This window comes from Pezoporus occidentalis, unplaced genomic scaffold (genome assembly GCF_034315485.1).
Source record: "Pezoporus occidentalis ecotype Australia unplaced genomic scaffold, CSIRO_AGI_Poc_V1 ctg63, whole genome shotgun sequence".
NCBI classification, from domain to species: domain Eukaryota; kingdom Metazoa; phylum Chordata; class Aves; order Psittaciformes; family Psittacidae; genus Pezoporus; species Pezoporus occidentalis.
In genome coordinates, this window is record NW_026915977.1 from 6,777,316 (window position 1) to 6,792,512 (window position 15,197).

Here is a 15,197-nt window from a genome sequence, read left to right on the forward strand (position 1 = left end):
TCAATGTGGTTGATGTTGGTGGTGTTTCATGGCAAGTGGAAGTAAGGGTACATGGTACTTCCCTGTTCTTGGTGTTGCCCTACTGCCAGCCATCTTTTGTGGTGTTCCATAGACTAAAAGATGCAGTGTGATTTGTTTGCCATTTTCCTTCATCAAAATTCTCATTTTTATCTGAATGTATATTCGTGCTTTCCTTCCTTATGGCATTATAACTCTACCAACAACATTTCTTCCATGAATACTAATTGTAAGTTAGAGTGGCAAGTAAGATGCAGCCAGATTAATTCTCAGGATTCTTTAGTGTAAGTCTCGTAAGTTCACTAGTCTCAAGTAGAACAATATACTTATTTCAGCTAGATGGTTTTTATCCCTGTGTTATTAATATTACGTTTCCCCATGTATATAAAACAATGGTTGGGTTAAGCCTTGTTATTCATAAAACAGTTAAACTTTCCACTGCCTTCAAGGTCAAAGAGAAACTATAAAGTTGCTAAGTGGCATACTGGTCTTAATTACTTATAAATGCCAGTGATAACTCCTAAAAGTAGTTATGGAAGTATTACCTAATGCTGCTAGTTTAGATGTATTTTTAATTGTCTCTTGAGTCCAATTTAAATTTGTGTTACCTGAAGAAACTTCAAGCCATAAATACGGTGATATAATTGCAGATGTTGTTAGTAAGTAAGGGTTGTTGCGTGAATTGTAAAGTGTGATTATAAAATTGTATCTAAAACATTCAAACCAACAGCTTCCACGTAACTAAAAATCATATTCTGTTACCTGAAATTCTGTACTGTTTCCCATTGGGTTCTCTCCTCCTCACCCACTGTCTTTGAAATGTGTTACTTTCTAATGTAATGCTTTCTGTCATTTGCTTATAAACTACACATAGACACATAAAGACCTCAAGTCTTTATGTTGGCATAATATGCTGTCTGTCAGGGCTCAGGTAGTGCTTACACGTGAAACTTTTCTACTCTGCCCCTTATATTCCTGTTGCTTATTAGTATGTTTACTGGGTCCTGTGCTGTTTGAAATGAACTTTTACAGTGCTTGTTGATTGTAAACAGTTTGTTGTGTAATCAGAAGATACATCATGTTGCTAACTTTGCAGTAACATTCAACATGAAATCACCCTTTATTTTTAAAGTGAGCAGCGATGATTCAAATGACTCTGAGTTTCATGAGTCTGCAGTTAGTGAAGAGGTCAGTGAGTCTGAAGATGACCAACGTCCAAGAACAAGGTATAAATAAAAGATAGCTATGCTTATCCTGCTATTTGAGTTTTGGGTTTTGATAGTGCCATTCAGGCAGTGAGATAGAAAAAGTTAAAGACTTTGCATCAGTCCGTAAAACCTTTGATGATACTTGTCTGTAATCTGGTATCTGCTGATTAACTTTGCAGCAAATGTATTTTGAATTCATACCACACTTTGTGGTACGCAGCGATTCAGGGAGCCAGAACACACAGAAGATTAATAAAAAATGAGCATCTTTATGCCAAATACGTCAGTACCAGTTGAGGAATGGTGGGTAGCAGTAGAAACAATTCTGAGATTCATCAGGGCTGTCTGGAATAGGCTGTTGCTGTGTGTGTCCAGTGAGTTGAGGGGGAGGAGGGAATTTGAAAGTAAACACCTGATGCCATAAAAGGAGTATATATTCTATTATTTAGCAATAGAATTCATGTCCTTTTTGTCATTGTTTTTCAGTGAGGCAGTGAGTTGTTATTACTAATAGTGCTTTTTTCCTTCTTTTTATAGATCTGCCAAGAAAGCTGAGGCAGAAGAAAACCAGCGCAGTTACAAACAGAAAAAGAAACGAAGGCGTATCAAGGTTCAAGAGGATTCTTCAAGTGAAAACAACAATAAGGTACTTTATTGTGTTTTGAATTGATAGATGGGAAAAGGAGTTCCTGTCTCTTCTGGCTTAGGGACTTGGGTAGCTCCAACAGCTCTGAAGAAAGTACAGTGAAAAGATACTTTTCTCGAAGTCAGTTCTGTGCTAAAATTTGTAAAATGGCTCCATTATGGAGAAAAACCATTGCATTTAGCTGAAGCCATTTCCTGTCTAGTTCTTGATAAAAATGCGTGATATCTTTTAAATAAATGGTATTTTTAAACTAAGCTTAGAAGGTGACACAGATAGTAGATTAAGGTTTTCCTAGTATTAGGGTCTCTTTTCCTATGTGTGGAGTAGGTGATGGCTGATCCCATCTAGCACCAGTAGAACAGAAAACTAGTTCTTTATTCATCATTAGTTACTATCAGATTATAACAGTGCCTTCAGTACTCAGCTGGGCTTATCTTCCATATCTCAGAATACATTATAGCTGAGGTGGCACTTCTGTCATGCTGGCTAACCTGCTTTTTAAAGAGAAGAGTTATCTTTTTTCTTATGAGCTGAACTCCACCTGTGCGCGTAGAAGTTTTTGGGAGCTTGCCTAAAACTGAAAGATTTGATGGTCTGTGCCATAATTTTCTTGCTAATACTTACTTTGTTTAATTTGTAATAGAGTAATTCTGAGAATGAGGAAAATGATGATTCCAAATCTCCTGGAAAAGGCAGGAAGAAAATAAGGAAAATTATTAAAGATGATAAGCTTAGAACAGAGACTCAAAATGCACTTAAAGAAGAAGAAGAAAGAAGAAAACGTATAGCAGAAAGAGAACGGGAGAGAGAGAAACTGAGAGAGGTATGTTCTGTTTTCTTTGCAGAATGCTTGGAAGTTGAATTGTTGATGTTTAAGATGATACGTCTACCTCAATTTAATAAGTAATTTTAGTACTTACATGTAGCCTTGTAAACCACAAGTTTTATTTGTAGTTTAGTGCAGGTTAATATTGCTAAGTTTGAAGATTACTGATGTCTTTAGAAAGTTGTTTCAATTGCCTTACTGCTTTCCTTTCTGTGGAAAGGAAATGCTGGGTATTATTCATATGTGAAGTATTCCTGTGATGACCTGTTTCTGCTTTTAGGTGATAGAGATTGAAGATGCTTCGCCTCTGAAATGTCCCATTACAACTAAGCTGGTTTTAGATGAAGATGAAGAAACCAAAGAACCATTAGTGCAGGTTCACAGGAGTATAGTTACCAGACTGAAACCACACCAAGTAGATGGTAAGAAAATAAGAGTTTTAAATGTATTTTTTTTCCCCCTCCACTGGTACACAATACACAGCCTGAATTAGAATCATGAGAAAAAGTCCTTGGCAGGCAAATGTCACGTTTAATGCTTTCTTTTTTGAACATCTGAACAAAGTATATGAGGCCAGCAATACACAGTTCTGTTTTACAAGCAGAGAACCTTAGAAATATAAAGCTGAAAGGGTCCTTAGACTCATCTAGTTCTCAGTGCTGAGGCAGAATCAAATACATGTTTACCCATTCTAGTGAGGAATTAGTATATTCACTTTTTATAGTTTTCAGTGAAGATTTCAAAGTCTCACAGTGTTTTCCTGGTACCTGCCATGGCCGCAAGTCAACATGACTTCTTTCCATACTTGGTTTCTAGTGCAACGGAAAAGGAGGAGAGGCAATCAGAATTTTCTTTACAGCTTATTCTGTTGTTTTACATTTTCCTCAAAGTTTGTAACCTTTCCGTTTTAGTAAGAAAGGGATGTGCCTTGAACCAGATACAAGAGGATAAGATGAAGCCTTATCTTTGCCAAGTATAGCATAATAGAATACAATTCCCAGTAAATCTATTGCAAAGAACAGAAGAATCACCCAGCAGACCCTCATGTTAATGCATTTTGTTATGTAGCATATATTTCCTTTCCTTTTTTTTCAGCTGTCACAGTTCTTACTTGATCTTTTTTTCCTCTTTAAGCATAGAACTTCACATCTGATGTGTCTGAGCAGAGGTTCTTCCAGTTCGTTTCAGATAATTTTGCTATTATACCACGGTCATTTTAGTTTTTTTCATTAAGTCCATTCCACTTTTCAGTCTGTCTTCCTCTTTTCTCCCTCTCCCCAAAATCAGTCATCTGCAGTCTGCACTGTAATAGCTTCTCACCCAGTTGCCACATCTTCAGTGAAAACTGATTATACAGTTTTGTGACTATACTGAAGTTCAAGACAAAGATCCCCACGCATACAGATCATTGGACAGAAATTAATCAATAATTAATCCTGAGCACTGCTTTTCTAAGAGCTGCCATGATGTTACAGTGCTCACATCTGTCTTTTACCAGGTGAATTTTAATAAATGGAGTATTTCATGAGAAAATTTTCCATCATTTTCTTCAGGTGTTCAGTTCATGTGGGATTGCTGTTGTGAATCTGTGAAAAAAACCAAGACATCTCCTGGTTCTGGCTGCATTCTTGCTCACTGTATGGGTCTGGGGAAGACGTTACAGGTAAGAAACAGAAGTCTTGTTTTCTGGTCTATAGCTTGCTCTCAAAAGCTGGTCCAGGAAAAGCCAATTTTAATGACTTTCTGAACATAGTAAACCTGACTGCTTCCTAGGCAGTGACTCGATGAGGAGGGTTGCTGGGGGAAAACACTTTGTAAAGAGGCCTTGAGGAAGAAGTTGTGTTTTGTAGCACACACCTGTGAGAGTTCTGATACACACTTGTGCCCTCTCCACTTTTCAAATATCAAAAACTGAATTAGCTAATCATGATATTTATGTGAAAAGGTCATATTTAATTGTAAGTGGTGTGTAGCTCCCTTGCAACTCAGAACAAGAAAATAAAGCTAATAGGAGGCAGGCTTTGGGAGCCTCTGTTTCTAAGACAGTTTCATTATCTTAAGCAGGTTGTTCCTTAAACTGATTATTCTCCACAGTGGCCTTTCAGTTAATTTGTTAGATTGATACAACAGAGGTTTATCAGGGTTGCTTGTTTTGTTTGGGTTCTTCATGCCAGACTTTCGGTGTCTAAAGTCAGGTGCTTTATGTTTTAATATAAACATGTTTGTACAGTTTGGGCTTTTTAGGGGGCATTTGTTTTCTATTTCAGTAATAGTCCACATGTACGTTGATATTTTTGGGTCATTGTGCATCACTAACAGTTGAGACCAGAAGCTCTCATTACTTTCAATCTCTTTTCACTTCTTTGGCTTTACAACTCTTCCCTTCCCGAGAAGGTTCAAGCCTCCATTGTCACTTCAGCGCATGTTCCTTCTCCTTTACACTGCTGAAGACTGCTTTGTAAAAATCTTTAAAGCAGGATATTGTAGCATAGATTTGCTATAGAAGTAGATTTGTATACTTTGTGGTCTGATACAAGTGGCTCTTCTCCCATGTTAAAAGGTGCTCAGTGAACAACTTACCTTTTCTATCAGTCTTTAAAGTCTGAAGCTCATACCCATCTTAAAATGTTTCTTCTGAAACTGATCCCCCAAGCAGTTGCTGTAAAACTCATGGCTCTTTTGTTTGGCCTCTTCTAATCATTGCAGGCCTCAGGACAAGTTATACCCTTCACCTTCAAAACTGATTAAAGATCAATACCAGTTCTCTTCAGTTCCCTTCATCTCAGTATGCATGCTGCTGCCTTCTCAGGGTAGTCAGGAGTGTTGAATTCCTCTTGTTGCTTGCTCCCAAGTATCTGTCTGTCTTCATAAATTTTGGTTTTGCATTTAGCCAGTTGTAGCTTCCCTGTGAATACTGTGAGCAAAGAACTGGGGTGAGTTCACAGTATCACAGTATGCTAGAGATTGGAAGGGACCTCGAAAGATCATCTAGTCCAATCCCCCTGCCGGAGCAGGAACACCTAGATAATGTTACACAGGAATGTGTCCAGGCAGGTTTTGAATGTCTCCAGAGAAGGAGACTCCACAACCTCCCTGGGCAGCCAAGCCCAGCATCTTGCTGCTCTGCTTCTGGTCTGTTCCCAAGAATTCTTTAGCAGAAGTCATTTGGCAGAAGAACCTTTCCCTGATTCTGGGAAGGAGAAAGGGAAATTTTTGAGAACTCTGAAGAAGAAAGGAGGAAGGTAACAGCCTTATCTGTGCTTGCAAAGGCCCTCAGAAAAGCAGGGCTGCTTTCATCTTCCCTGTTGTTGGCCTTCATTGATGCTGTTTCCTCGTTTCTGAAGGAGGGAGATACTCTTGTATCTTTATCAGGACAAGCAGCTAGTGAAATTAATTACTGGGAACCCTTCTGATCTCCGGCTTGAGCTGAATCATTAGAAATTTAACCTGTAGCTTCTGCAGACACTGGAATTGATTAGGACTAATTTCAACTAGGGATCAATCAGGACCTTCCTGTTCCAGGGAAAGTTCTTAGCTGTGAAGTCACTTGACAGGAGATCTGTCTAGTGCTCTGGTGAGCTTGTGACTGGCAAAGTCTAGATCACATTAGCAGCCAGCACTTGCACAACACTTCATTGTAAATTCTTCCTTCACATGCTCCAGATATGGCTGCACTTTACTCATTCCCTGGAGTTCAGTCTCTTCAGCGTGGTAATGATGGTTCTCAAAGAGGGTATTTTCTTCCTACAGTGAGGATGGGATCCTCGAAGCATCTGTGAGGAAATGCCATTTCACCATCCTCTTCCATCTTGGTCAGTTGTGGTAGAAGCTTCCCCATTGGTTTGGGAAGCCCTATCACCTGATGTGAAGGCCCAGGAGCTGTTCATTCATAGAGAGGTCAGTATATCAACGTACTGGAATTCCAAGCTGTATGAAAGATGTCTCAACACTTTGGTACCATAGCTAGTTTCGTAGTCTGCAAGTGACAACAGCCAACTTCGTACCCTTGTTAGCCACTTGGCAAACAAAATGCTGTAAGATGCTGTTGCCAGGCAGTCAGTCATTGACACCTCTGTGTTTGGAATGAGGCATCTCAGTAGTTTTTGCTCTCTGGTATTGCTCACATCTGTCTTCCTAGCCGGTGTTTGGTGCCATCAGCACATCTGGATGCTGCTAGATAGCATGCTTGACTTGAAATCTGTCATTATTAGAGACTTGAAATCTGTCATTATTAGAGACTTGAAATGTGCTTCAAGAGAAAATCTTCAGAGGGAATCTAGCAGGAGGTATCTTTTACGCTTTGCTAGTGTTAGCTATGCCTTACTGGGTCAGGTGGCTTCCTTACATTCTTGTGTCTTCCCTCCAAACTATTGCTGCCTGGGTTCTTCAAAAAGTGAAGTTGTTGCCTAATCCTGCTCTTCTCAAATCTAATTGAGACCGATTTCATTTAGGACTGTCTGATCCTGAGTCTTCTTTCTTGACCCGTGAATTACAGGGTATAGTCACGGAGCAGTTAGGCTAGCATAATGTCTTCAGATTCTTTAGATCCTCAGATTCCTCTGTAAAGATGAGCTCAAGGGATCAAGAGAAGCTTGGGGTTTGTGGTTTTGGGTCTTGTGGCTTTCTGAGTTTGGGGATTTTTGTGGGTTGCAGGGTTTTTTGAGTAGCAAAGAGCTGTGGATGGTTAGAGGGACTGTGGTCACTCACTCTGTATACTGTGTAGGTAAAACCAGCTGTATTCTTGGTTGGTGGTGATGCATAGCATGTGCACAGTATGATTTTAAGAACTCCAGCTGAGTATGTGTGGCTTTGCATTGTTCATGGAAGGTGGGGTGACAGACACGGTATTTTGACAATCTACAGTCCTGTAGAAGAGGAGTTTTATACATTGAGAATCACCATTGAAGAGTGCGTTTTTAAATGCTTAAATTCTAGCTCAGCTGTTACAGTTCTTCAGGTGTTATTTACACCTTTTGCTGCAGTGCAGTGTTTTGCTTTAATGCAGCAGTGCAGTTGAGATGACTTTGTACACGCTTACACTTTATACAATATATATTAGTTTGCTGAAATATTTCACAGCAGAAGGTATTTTTGTGTGTCATCTGGATGTGTGAGTGACATTTGTTTTGGCTGTAACTTCCTGGTAACTGAAGACACCCACAGTTACAAATATGTATATTGTATGCATAATACTACTAAAAATGTGCATATTTTTATGGCCAGTGTTTGTAGCTTAGGTAGTTGTTTCTTTCTTTATGTGGTCATTTCCTAGTCCTTCTAACGTACTCTGCAGTGCTATTTGTTGTCTAGCTTGTATTAAGTCAGTAACAAGTGTTAGCAGACTGTACACTGCAGAGAAGAATTTCAGTAAAGGATCAGGGAAATAGAGTGATTAGGGTCCTCCTGGCTTTCTAGGACATAGGACTTCTGTGATTAGTGTTCATGGGTAGTTTTTGCATCTGAACACAAGATTGATTGCAAACCCACTAGGAATTCCTTCTCTATTGCAGCATCTAAAAGCAGTTGGTTTCCCACTGTTCCAAGCAGTTGTGCAGTTTGAAATTACTTTGAACAGCATATTAAATCAGAGTTTCCAAATACCAAGATCTGAACCAGAAAGAACTTCCTGGGTGTCGTATAGTCCCATGAAGTAGAGTGCAGTCTTCACCACTGAAAGGCTGGTGTGAGAGCTAGAGCTGACATGGGATCTGGGTCACTGATTCTTCTGCTCCTGAGATTTTAGAGGTCACCTCTAGTCCTGTCTTTATGTGCTGCTGCTCAAAACCAGGCAGCCCAGCAGAATCGCTGAGTGACATCCAAAGATTTAAGGCTTTTTTTCCCAGCCCTCAAGGAGGTGTCACCATCTGCAGCATACAGCCAGTCTGGCTACAGTGTGAATACTTGGAAAGCATTTCAGTAACCTGCTGCAGAGCTCTTCTGAGAGAATTTGCCAATAAGCTGGAAACATTTGGAAAACACTGATTTAAGAGTGAAGTTCACTTTCAGGAAACTTGATACGAAGTCCAAAGAGGTGAACTTACTTCATGGTTGGGGTGAGTACTGGGGGAAAGCTTCAAAATTACCTCATACAAAAACTGAGTTTATGAAAATGATGGTGAAATGTAGAAGGAGCATTCCTTATTTCTGAAATCATTCAGCTATCTGATGCAATTCCAGACTCTGCATATCTTGGGGTGTGAAGCACATTTGCAGCCATGTAACACCGGGTAATAAATGTACGACTTCAAAATACTCATGTATGAAATTTTAAGCAGGGAGTTGTTCAACAAACAGAAAGGAATGTTTCAACAAGAGGGTTGTTGGTAAGTTCTAGATGTGAATATATACTTGCAGGTTTCTTTTCTAGTTTAGCACTCAGTGTTTTAATGGACATTTTGTCTGTTTGTTCCTCTTGCAGGTAGTGAGTTTTCTTCACACGGTCTTGCTGTGTGACAAGCTGGATTTTCGGACAGCTCTTGTAGTGTGTCCACTGAACACTGCCTTGAACTGGTTGAATGAGTTTGAAAAATGGCAAGAAGATTTAGAAGATGATGAAAAACTAGAGGTATGAGGCTTTAAAAGACTTCTTAGAAATGAAATCAGTGAATGGTTTACATAATCGGGAAACTCCACCACTCAAAATACAGGCTAAGGAACGCACTTAAAGTATGTGAAAAATCTACTTGCATTAAAAAGCCTCAGGTATTTGAAAGTTCCACCAGTACTTTGGCATTTTAAGAGAAATTCAAGCATGTTTTCCCCCCTTTGAAAGGTCTGTGAACTGGCAACTGTGAAACGCCCTCAAGAGAGAAGCTACATGCTCCAGCGTTGGCAGGATGATGGAGGTGTGATGATAATAGGCTACGAGATGTATCGGAACCTTGCACAAGGCAGGAATGTGAAGAGTAGGAAACTTAAAGAAATATTTAATAAAGCTTTAGTTGATCCAGGTAAGTGAAAACAAATAAAAGTATGCATTACATATAGTGTGCTTCCTGGTTTATATACATGAGCTGTAATCTTGCAAATAGAAATCTTGTGGGCAGATCACTTTGAACAATAATTTATCAGACTTTCTTTGTTGTTTTTTCTGCTGAGTTACAGAAATGGTTTTTCAGAAGCTACCCCATCTGCTTTTGTAAACAGACTTCTGTAACAGTCTTTTCTACCAAATCAAATGTAGAAATGACCACAGGAATATGTACTTGAAACTTTTCCTAATAGGGGTCCCTTTTGCTGGCATTGCTTTCTTTGCACGCTAATTTGAAGTGACTCTGTTGGGAAACTAAGGTTATTTTAACCTCCTTAGTTACAACCACAAGTTGCTTCATCCTTGGTAGGAATCTGCTGTTAAGGGAGCAACTACAGGTGAAAGATAGCTGAGGGTGTACCTTGGAAGAGTGAACAGCTGGGTGTTACTGAAGTGCTAATGAACTGATTGCAGATAAAGCACTTAATTGATTTTTCCAGGCTTTTAAGATTTAATCAAGCTCAGAAGGTGCAGCACAGGGAGCCTTGTAGGTTTTGAGTAATTTCGTATGAATGTGGAAAACCTGTCATTCTCCTCATGGACTAGTTGGTTGGTAGGATGGAATTGGACCTTTAGGAAAACTAACCTCCAAATAACTCCATAATTATTTTCATACTTCAAATCTTTCCCTGTTTTAACTAATTACAAAAAGTCAGAGGTGTTCTTCTGTTGCTATCCATTAGTTTTTGGAGACATTCAGATTGGCTAAACTGAGAAGTATCTTGCAATGACTGTTACATGTTTCTTGCTATCTTCAGCAATCAGCACTGGCTATATAACAAGCAGGCTGCCAGGAAAAGAGTTATGAAGGTTATGTGCTGGCTTACTGCTGTGACTGTAAATAGGAAAACCTTTGCCTCTGGGAGCATTTTTAATTTAAAAAGCTGCAAATTTGGTACTTGAGCGATAATTTAATGATACGTGTCTGTTGAAAATGAGTACTGCTAAGGTAGGCATATTCTGTAGTAGATGTATGTATTGAAGAGGGGACCAGAGAGGGAAGGTTTAGCCAAAGTTTATGGGTGGAGAACTGATTTCATTAATTAACTAGCTCTGCTATGTGAAATAATAGCAGGATTATATATGCATACAGAGCAACAAATGGTTTCCCATAATGCTCTGTGCCACTGCTGAAATGCTGTTTGGTTTATTGATAGCTGTTGTGCTTTGCTTGCAGCATTTCAATAACTTTGTATTTTCTTACTTGTTGCCACTAATAAAAATTCCATCACTGTTTAACTTGGAAACTGCTCTTTAATTGGCAGTTGTATAAAGCAGACGTAAGTTCTTGTGGAGCTCAGAGGAAAGGAACTGTGTATATCTATATATCACTGAGTACATTTTATGTACATAAATGTATTAACATGTGCAAGTACAGCAAGAAGGGTAAGCAGACGAAGACTGTGATCTTTGAGGAAAGATTGAGGGAGTAAGGCATTTTAGCCTAGAAAGAGGCAACTCAGCTAACAGAGTTTCCACCATGGAAGAGATGGTTTCAGAAAGGACTGTTGTCAGTTGTTTTTTTACATTAGCTGGGGAAAGGAAAGGTCAGAATTTATTCTGATGTGCATTATATTAGGTATTGGATCAGTGTTTTAGATAAAGACAGGTCATGGAGTTTCATACGTCTGTCAGGGCGGACATGTCCCTTTGTCGTAACTCTTATCTCAGATGAAGAAAATGGACTAAGTGGTGCCTTGAGGGCCCTTTAAGTTTTACATTCCTCTGTGATATTTGGAGAAATGTTCTGTCCATAATGAATTGCATTCATGTTTTCTAAGAACAAGGCAAACCCCCACAAATTCATGAAAATCCCTGCCATTGAATTATAGCCAAGATGTTAGTTGAAGATACCAGTGCTCCATGCCTGCCAAACAAACCACAAATAATGGTCCTAAGGTAGTGTTTTCATATTTTTACTCTCATTCACATACTCTAAACAGAAGATTTTGAGGTGGGTTTTTTGTTTTTTGTTTTGGTCTTTGGTTTTCTTTTTTTTTCATGTTAATGAATCACAGTCTTGACTGAAACTGGTTTCTGGGGGATTTGCACAATTCTGATTGCTATCTCCCATTTAGACGTCATTACGCTTGTTCTCTGTGATTCTGATTGCAAACATAATGTACTAGACCAAGTCAGTTTCTGAGAATGGTACATTCATGTGCAGGCTGTCACATCTGGTGGGGAGATACTGCAAATCCTTGCAAATGCTTTCGTTCTAGAACCTGGCTCCAAACCATCTCAGTAGTACTGCACACTGCATGGACAGCTTCACTGCAGGGTCCTTTCTTCTCAGGAAATACTAGGCTGAGGACTAGAGGAAGGATCTGTCACTATGAAGAGGTGTTTGTTGGAAATTAAAGGAAGGCTTTGTGTGGAGCCACTCTGTTTTGCATGAAGTCAAAACTGGGGAAGATGCACAAGTTGTGAACTCACATGGGGAAATGTTTCTGTAGCAGATGTGAAAATCCAGAAATAAGTAGGCTTGGACAAGTCTAACTGTTTGGAGTTAATGTGTGGATTTCTGTAGTTGTCTTCTAGACTTGGTTAAAAAGACATGATTTTTCTGCTTGGAAAAGATTATCTTCTTGATGCCTTTTCTGTTAGCATTTGAGATAATAATCACTTCTTGACACTTACAATGGCCCTGGCATTAAATCTGGCCTGTGGTCAAAGCTCTGATTGCTTCTCAGTTGTTGATCACTGCCCTAGAAAAACTGTTCTTAGGTTATAAAAGATGAGCTTGTCCATGCTGGTAAATATTCCTTTGCCATCTCAATTATCAACCTGTTTAGAGCTGAATAGATAAACCCAGCTCATGGCTTTGTCTCGCATGCTTCAAAGGTGCATAAACGTGACTTTATAGTTGATAGTACTGGAATTGAGGTCAGGTTTAGAGCTGGTAAAACATTCTTTCTAAGTTACTAGTTGGATCCTAGAACATATTTTACTTCTCCTTTCAAGGAAAGAGCTTCCAGAAATGGCCCCAAGTCTGAAAACCATTAGTGTGTGTAAGTCTGTGCTGCCAAGTTTAGCATTATTTGTCTTAAACCTCAGTTGTAACAGTTAATAATTCTGTTAGCGTTGCTTTGCATACTGGTGGAAATGTCTTGTGGTGTGGCTTTGACATTCCTTGTGCAGCTCACCTAAAGAAGCAGTCTAGAATCCTTGGGTTGATCTTCTGGAAGAAAGCTGAGGACATTTCTGTGGTGACTTTCAGCTCCAAGGTGGCAATTCTCTTGTCTTTAGTTAAAATCGGATTTGATTGTGTCTTACCTTAGACAAGACTGTTGATTGCACTGGTTACCACTGTTGATACTCACCTGTTGCCTTAATGAAAAAGTTAGTGGTTACCCAGTTCTTGGTTTACTTCAGACTTGACCAAATACCAGTAGATGGCAGCCTAAGGTGGAGTTAAGGAAGAGTTTCATGGCGATTTGACAGGGTGAATGGGGATGGAGCCATGCACGTGCTCACTGCACGATAGAAAATTTTTACAGGAATATATTGCAAAGCTGTATTTAATCCTTCCCATGAAGAGTGTACGAGGAACACCCTGTAGTTCACCAGTATGGCTACTCTGAATGCCTGTGCAAAGGCTGAGTGAGAACCCACCACAAAACACACACAAAGTTAAAAATGAACAATAACATCGGTAGAACAAATGTTGCATTCTTTAGGCTGCCACTTTCTCTGTGGTTATAGAAGATTGGAGAGATATAATCTTGTTTCTTTCTAGGCCCCGACTTCGTTGTTTGTGATGAAGGGCACATACTAAAAAACGAAGCGTCTGCTGTTTCCAAGGCAATGAATTCTATTCGATCCAGGAGAAGAATAATTCTCACAGGAACACCACTGCAAAATAATCTTATAGAATGTGAGTAGCTCTCTGGTGTTTATTTCCTTGGATGTACTTTTGCCTTTCAGCAACATCTAGATACATTCAGTTTGATGAGAAGTAAATAATTTGATACAGTAAAGCTGTTTGCTAGGCTTCTGTGTCTGAAACAAAAAAGCCTAACGGTCTGGTTTTGCATTTTAAATCGTTGTGTCAAGATGTGGCTCCATCATGGTTTAAGCCAAAGGAAAATGAAGCTTTTGGGAATCTGGCCTTTCCTTCATCCTTTCCCTTGGCATGGCCTTACGTGCATTGATTCCACAGGGAGCCTGTATGAGAAGTATCAGAAAATTCACAACTCAGAAGTGAACAGCTTTCTGGCAGTTTGGTTTTTTGATCTGGTGAACCAAAGGATCAGATGAGTCTCAGCATGTCAGAAGGGGAAGTGAGAATGTTCAGAGGGAAAATGGGTGGACCTGGTCTTGCAACAGCATCAATTTAAGTTGTTTTAACCCATTGTAGAGCAGTATTTTTAGTGAACTTAGAGAACACTGATTTATGTTACTGTTTTGGGAGTTTCATTCTAAACTAGCCTGTAACATTTGCTCTCCCATTTGCTAGTATGCTGGAGTGTTTTTTCCTATTCATTACTATGCTGTTAAATCTACTTAAAAATCTTTGCAAATATAGTTTTCTTATATGATTGCTTTGGTGCACGGCAGCTTTCCAACTGTGTGTAACAAACACAGTGCCTAGAGAGTGTGTCAGTTCAAGATGTCCTTTCTGAAAATGCTGGGGTTGTTATGGTTTATTCTCAATAGAAAGTCCGTAGTTGTAGATGCAACACATTTATTTCCTGGTAGAATTAATCCCAGTGCTGTACTTTCTGTTTGGAACACCTCAATTCTGACCTTTCTGTCCTAGATCACTGTATGGTGAACTTTATTAAGGAGAATTTGCTTGGTTCAATTAAGGAATTCCGAAATCGATTTATAAACCCAATCCAGAATGGTCAGTGTGCAGATTCTACTCTGGTAGATGTCAGAGTAATGAAGAAGCGTGCACATATTCTCTATGAGATGTTAGCTGGATGTGTTCAGGTAAGAACAGTTCTACTATAACTAATTACTTGAATTAGCTGCAGGGAGGGGGAGGGATTATTTAATCTTGTTCTGATAAAAGCACTTAGAAAAATGTCATAGCTTTTATCCAAATGTCAGTGTTTCCTAAGCAGGGCATGCATGTACATTAGAGAATACAGCTGCTAAGAGACTAGAAAATTACGTGGTAGAGCGGGACGTTAGTTACTTTGAAATGTTCTGTTTTAATTGCATACATACGTTTGAAGAATACAATTCAACTGCCTTAAGAATGGCACAGGAAGTTTGTGATCCACAGTTTGTCACTTGGTTCTGAGCTCCTTGTTCTGATCTGTGAGAATCAGAACAATGGGGAAGAGGAGAGAAGGAAGATGGATGAGGTCCAAAGGGGGGAAGAACCCTTAAAGACCTTAGATGAAGAAATCCAAAACTGCTTAGAATTTCAGAATGAGGGCTCTTCAGTTAACCTCCTATGGTGCTGCACCTTCTGTGTTGACAGCATGAAGTTACTGCTCATCTGCTTTATAAATC

The 15,197-nt window shown here is 39.3% G+C and overlaps 1 protein-coding gene across 10 annotated transcripts in view; it reads left to right on the plus strand.

The window, feature by feature from the left end:
• The window catches only part of ATRX (ATRX chromatin remodeler), an 80,951-nt gene that overhangs the window by 38,140 nt on the left and 27,614 nt on the right, over positions 1–15,197 (plus strand). For all 10 annotated transcript variants that reach the window (XR_009968754.1, XM_062639939.1, XM_062639940.1 and 7 more), the window contains 9 exons: positions 1,151–1,244; positions 1,764–1,872; positions 2,516–2,695; positions 2,979–3,120; positions 4,252–4,361; positions 9,117–9,263; positions 9,471–9,648; positions 13,468–13,605; positions 14,491–14,666. Coding sequence is in view for 9 of the 10 variants with exons in the window: in XM_062639939.1 (XP_062495923.1) it covers positions 1,151–1,244; positions 1,764–1,872; positions 2,516–2,695; positions 2,979–3,120; positions 4,252–4,361; positions 9,117–9,263; positions 9,471–9,648; positions 13,468–13,605; positions 14,491–14,666 (1,274 nt within the window). In the remaining variant the exon portion in view is untranslated. The remainder of the gene's footprint in view (positions 1–1,150; positions 1,245–1,763; positions 1,873–2,515; positions 2,696–2,978; positions 3,121–4,251; positions 4,362–9,116; positions 9,264–9,470; positions 9,649–13,467; positions 13,606–14,490; positions 14,667–15,197) is intronic.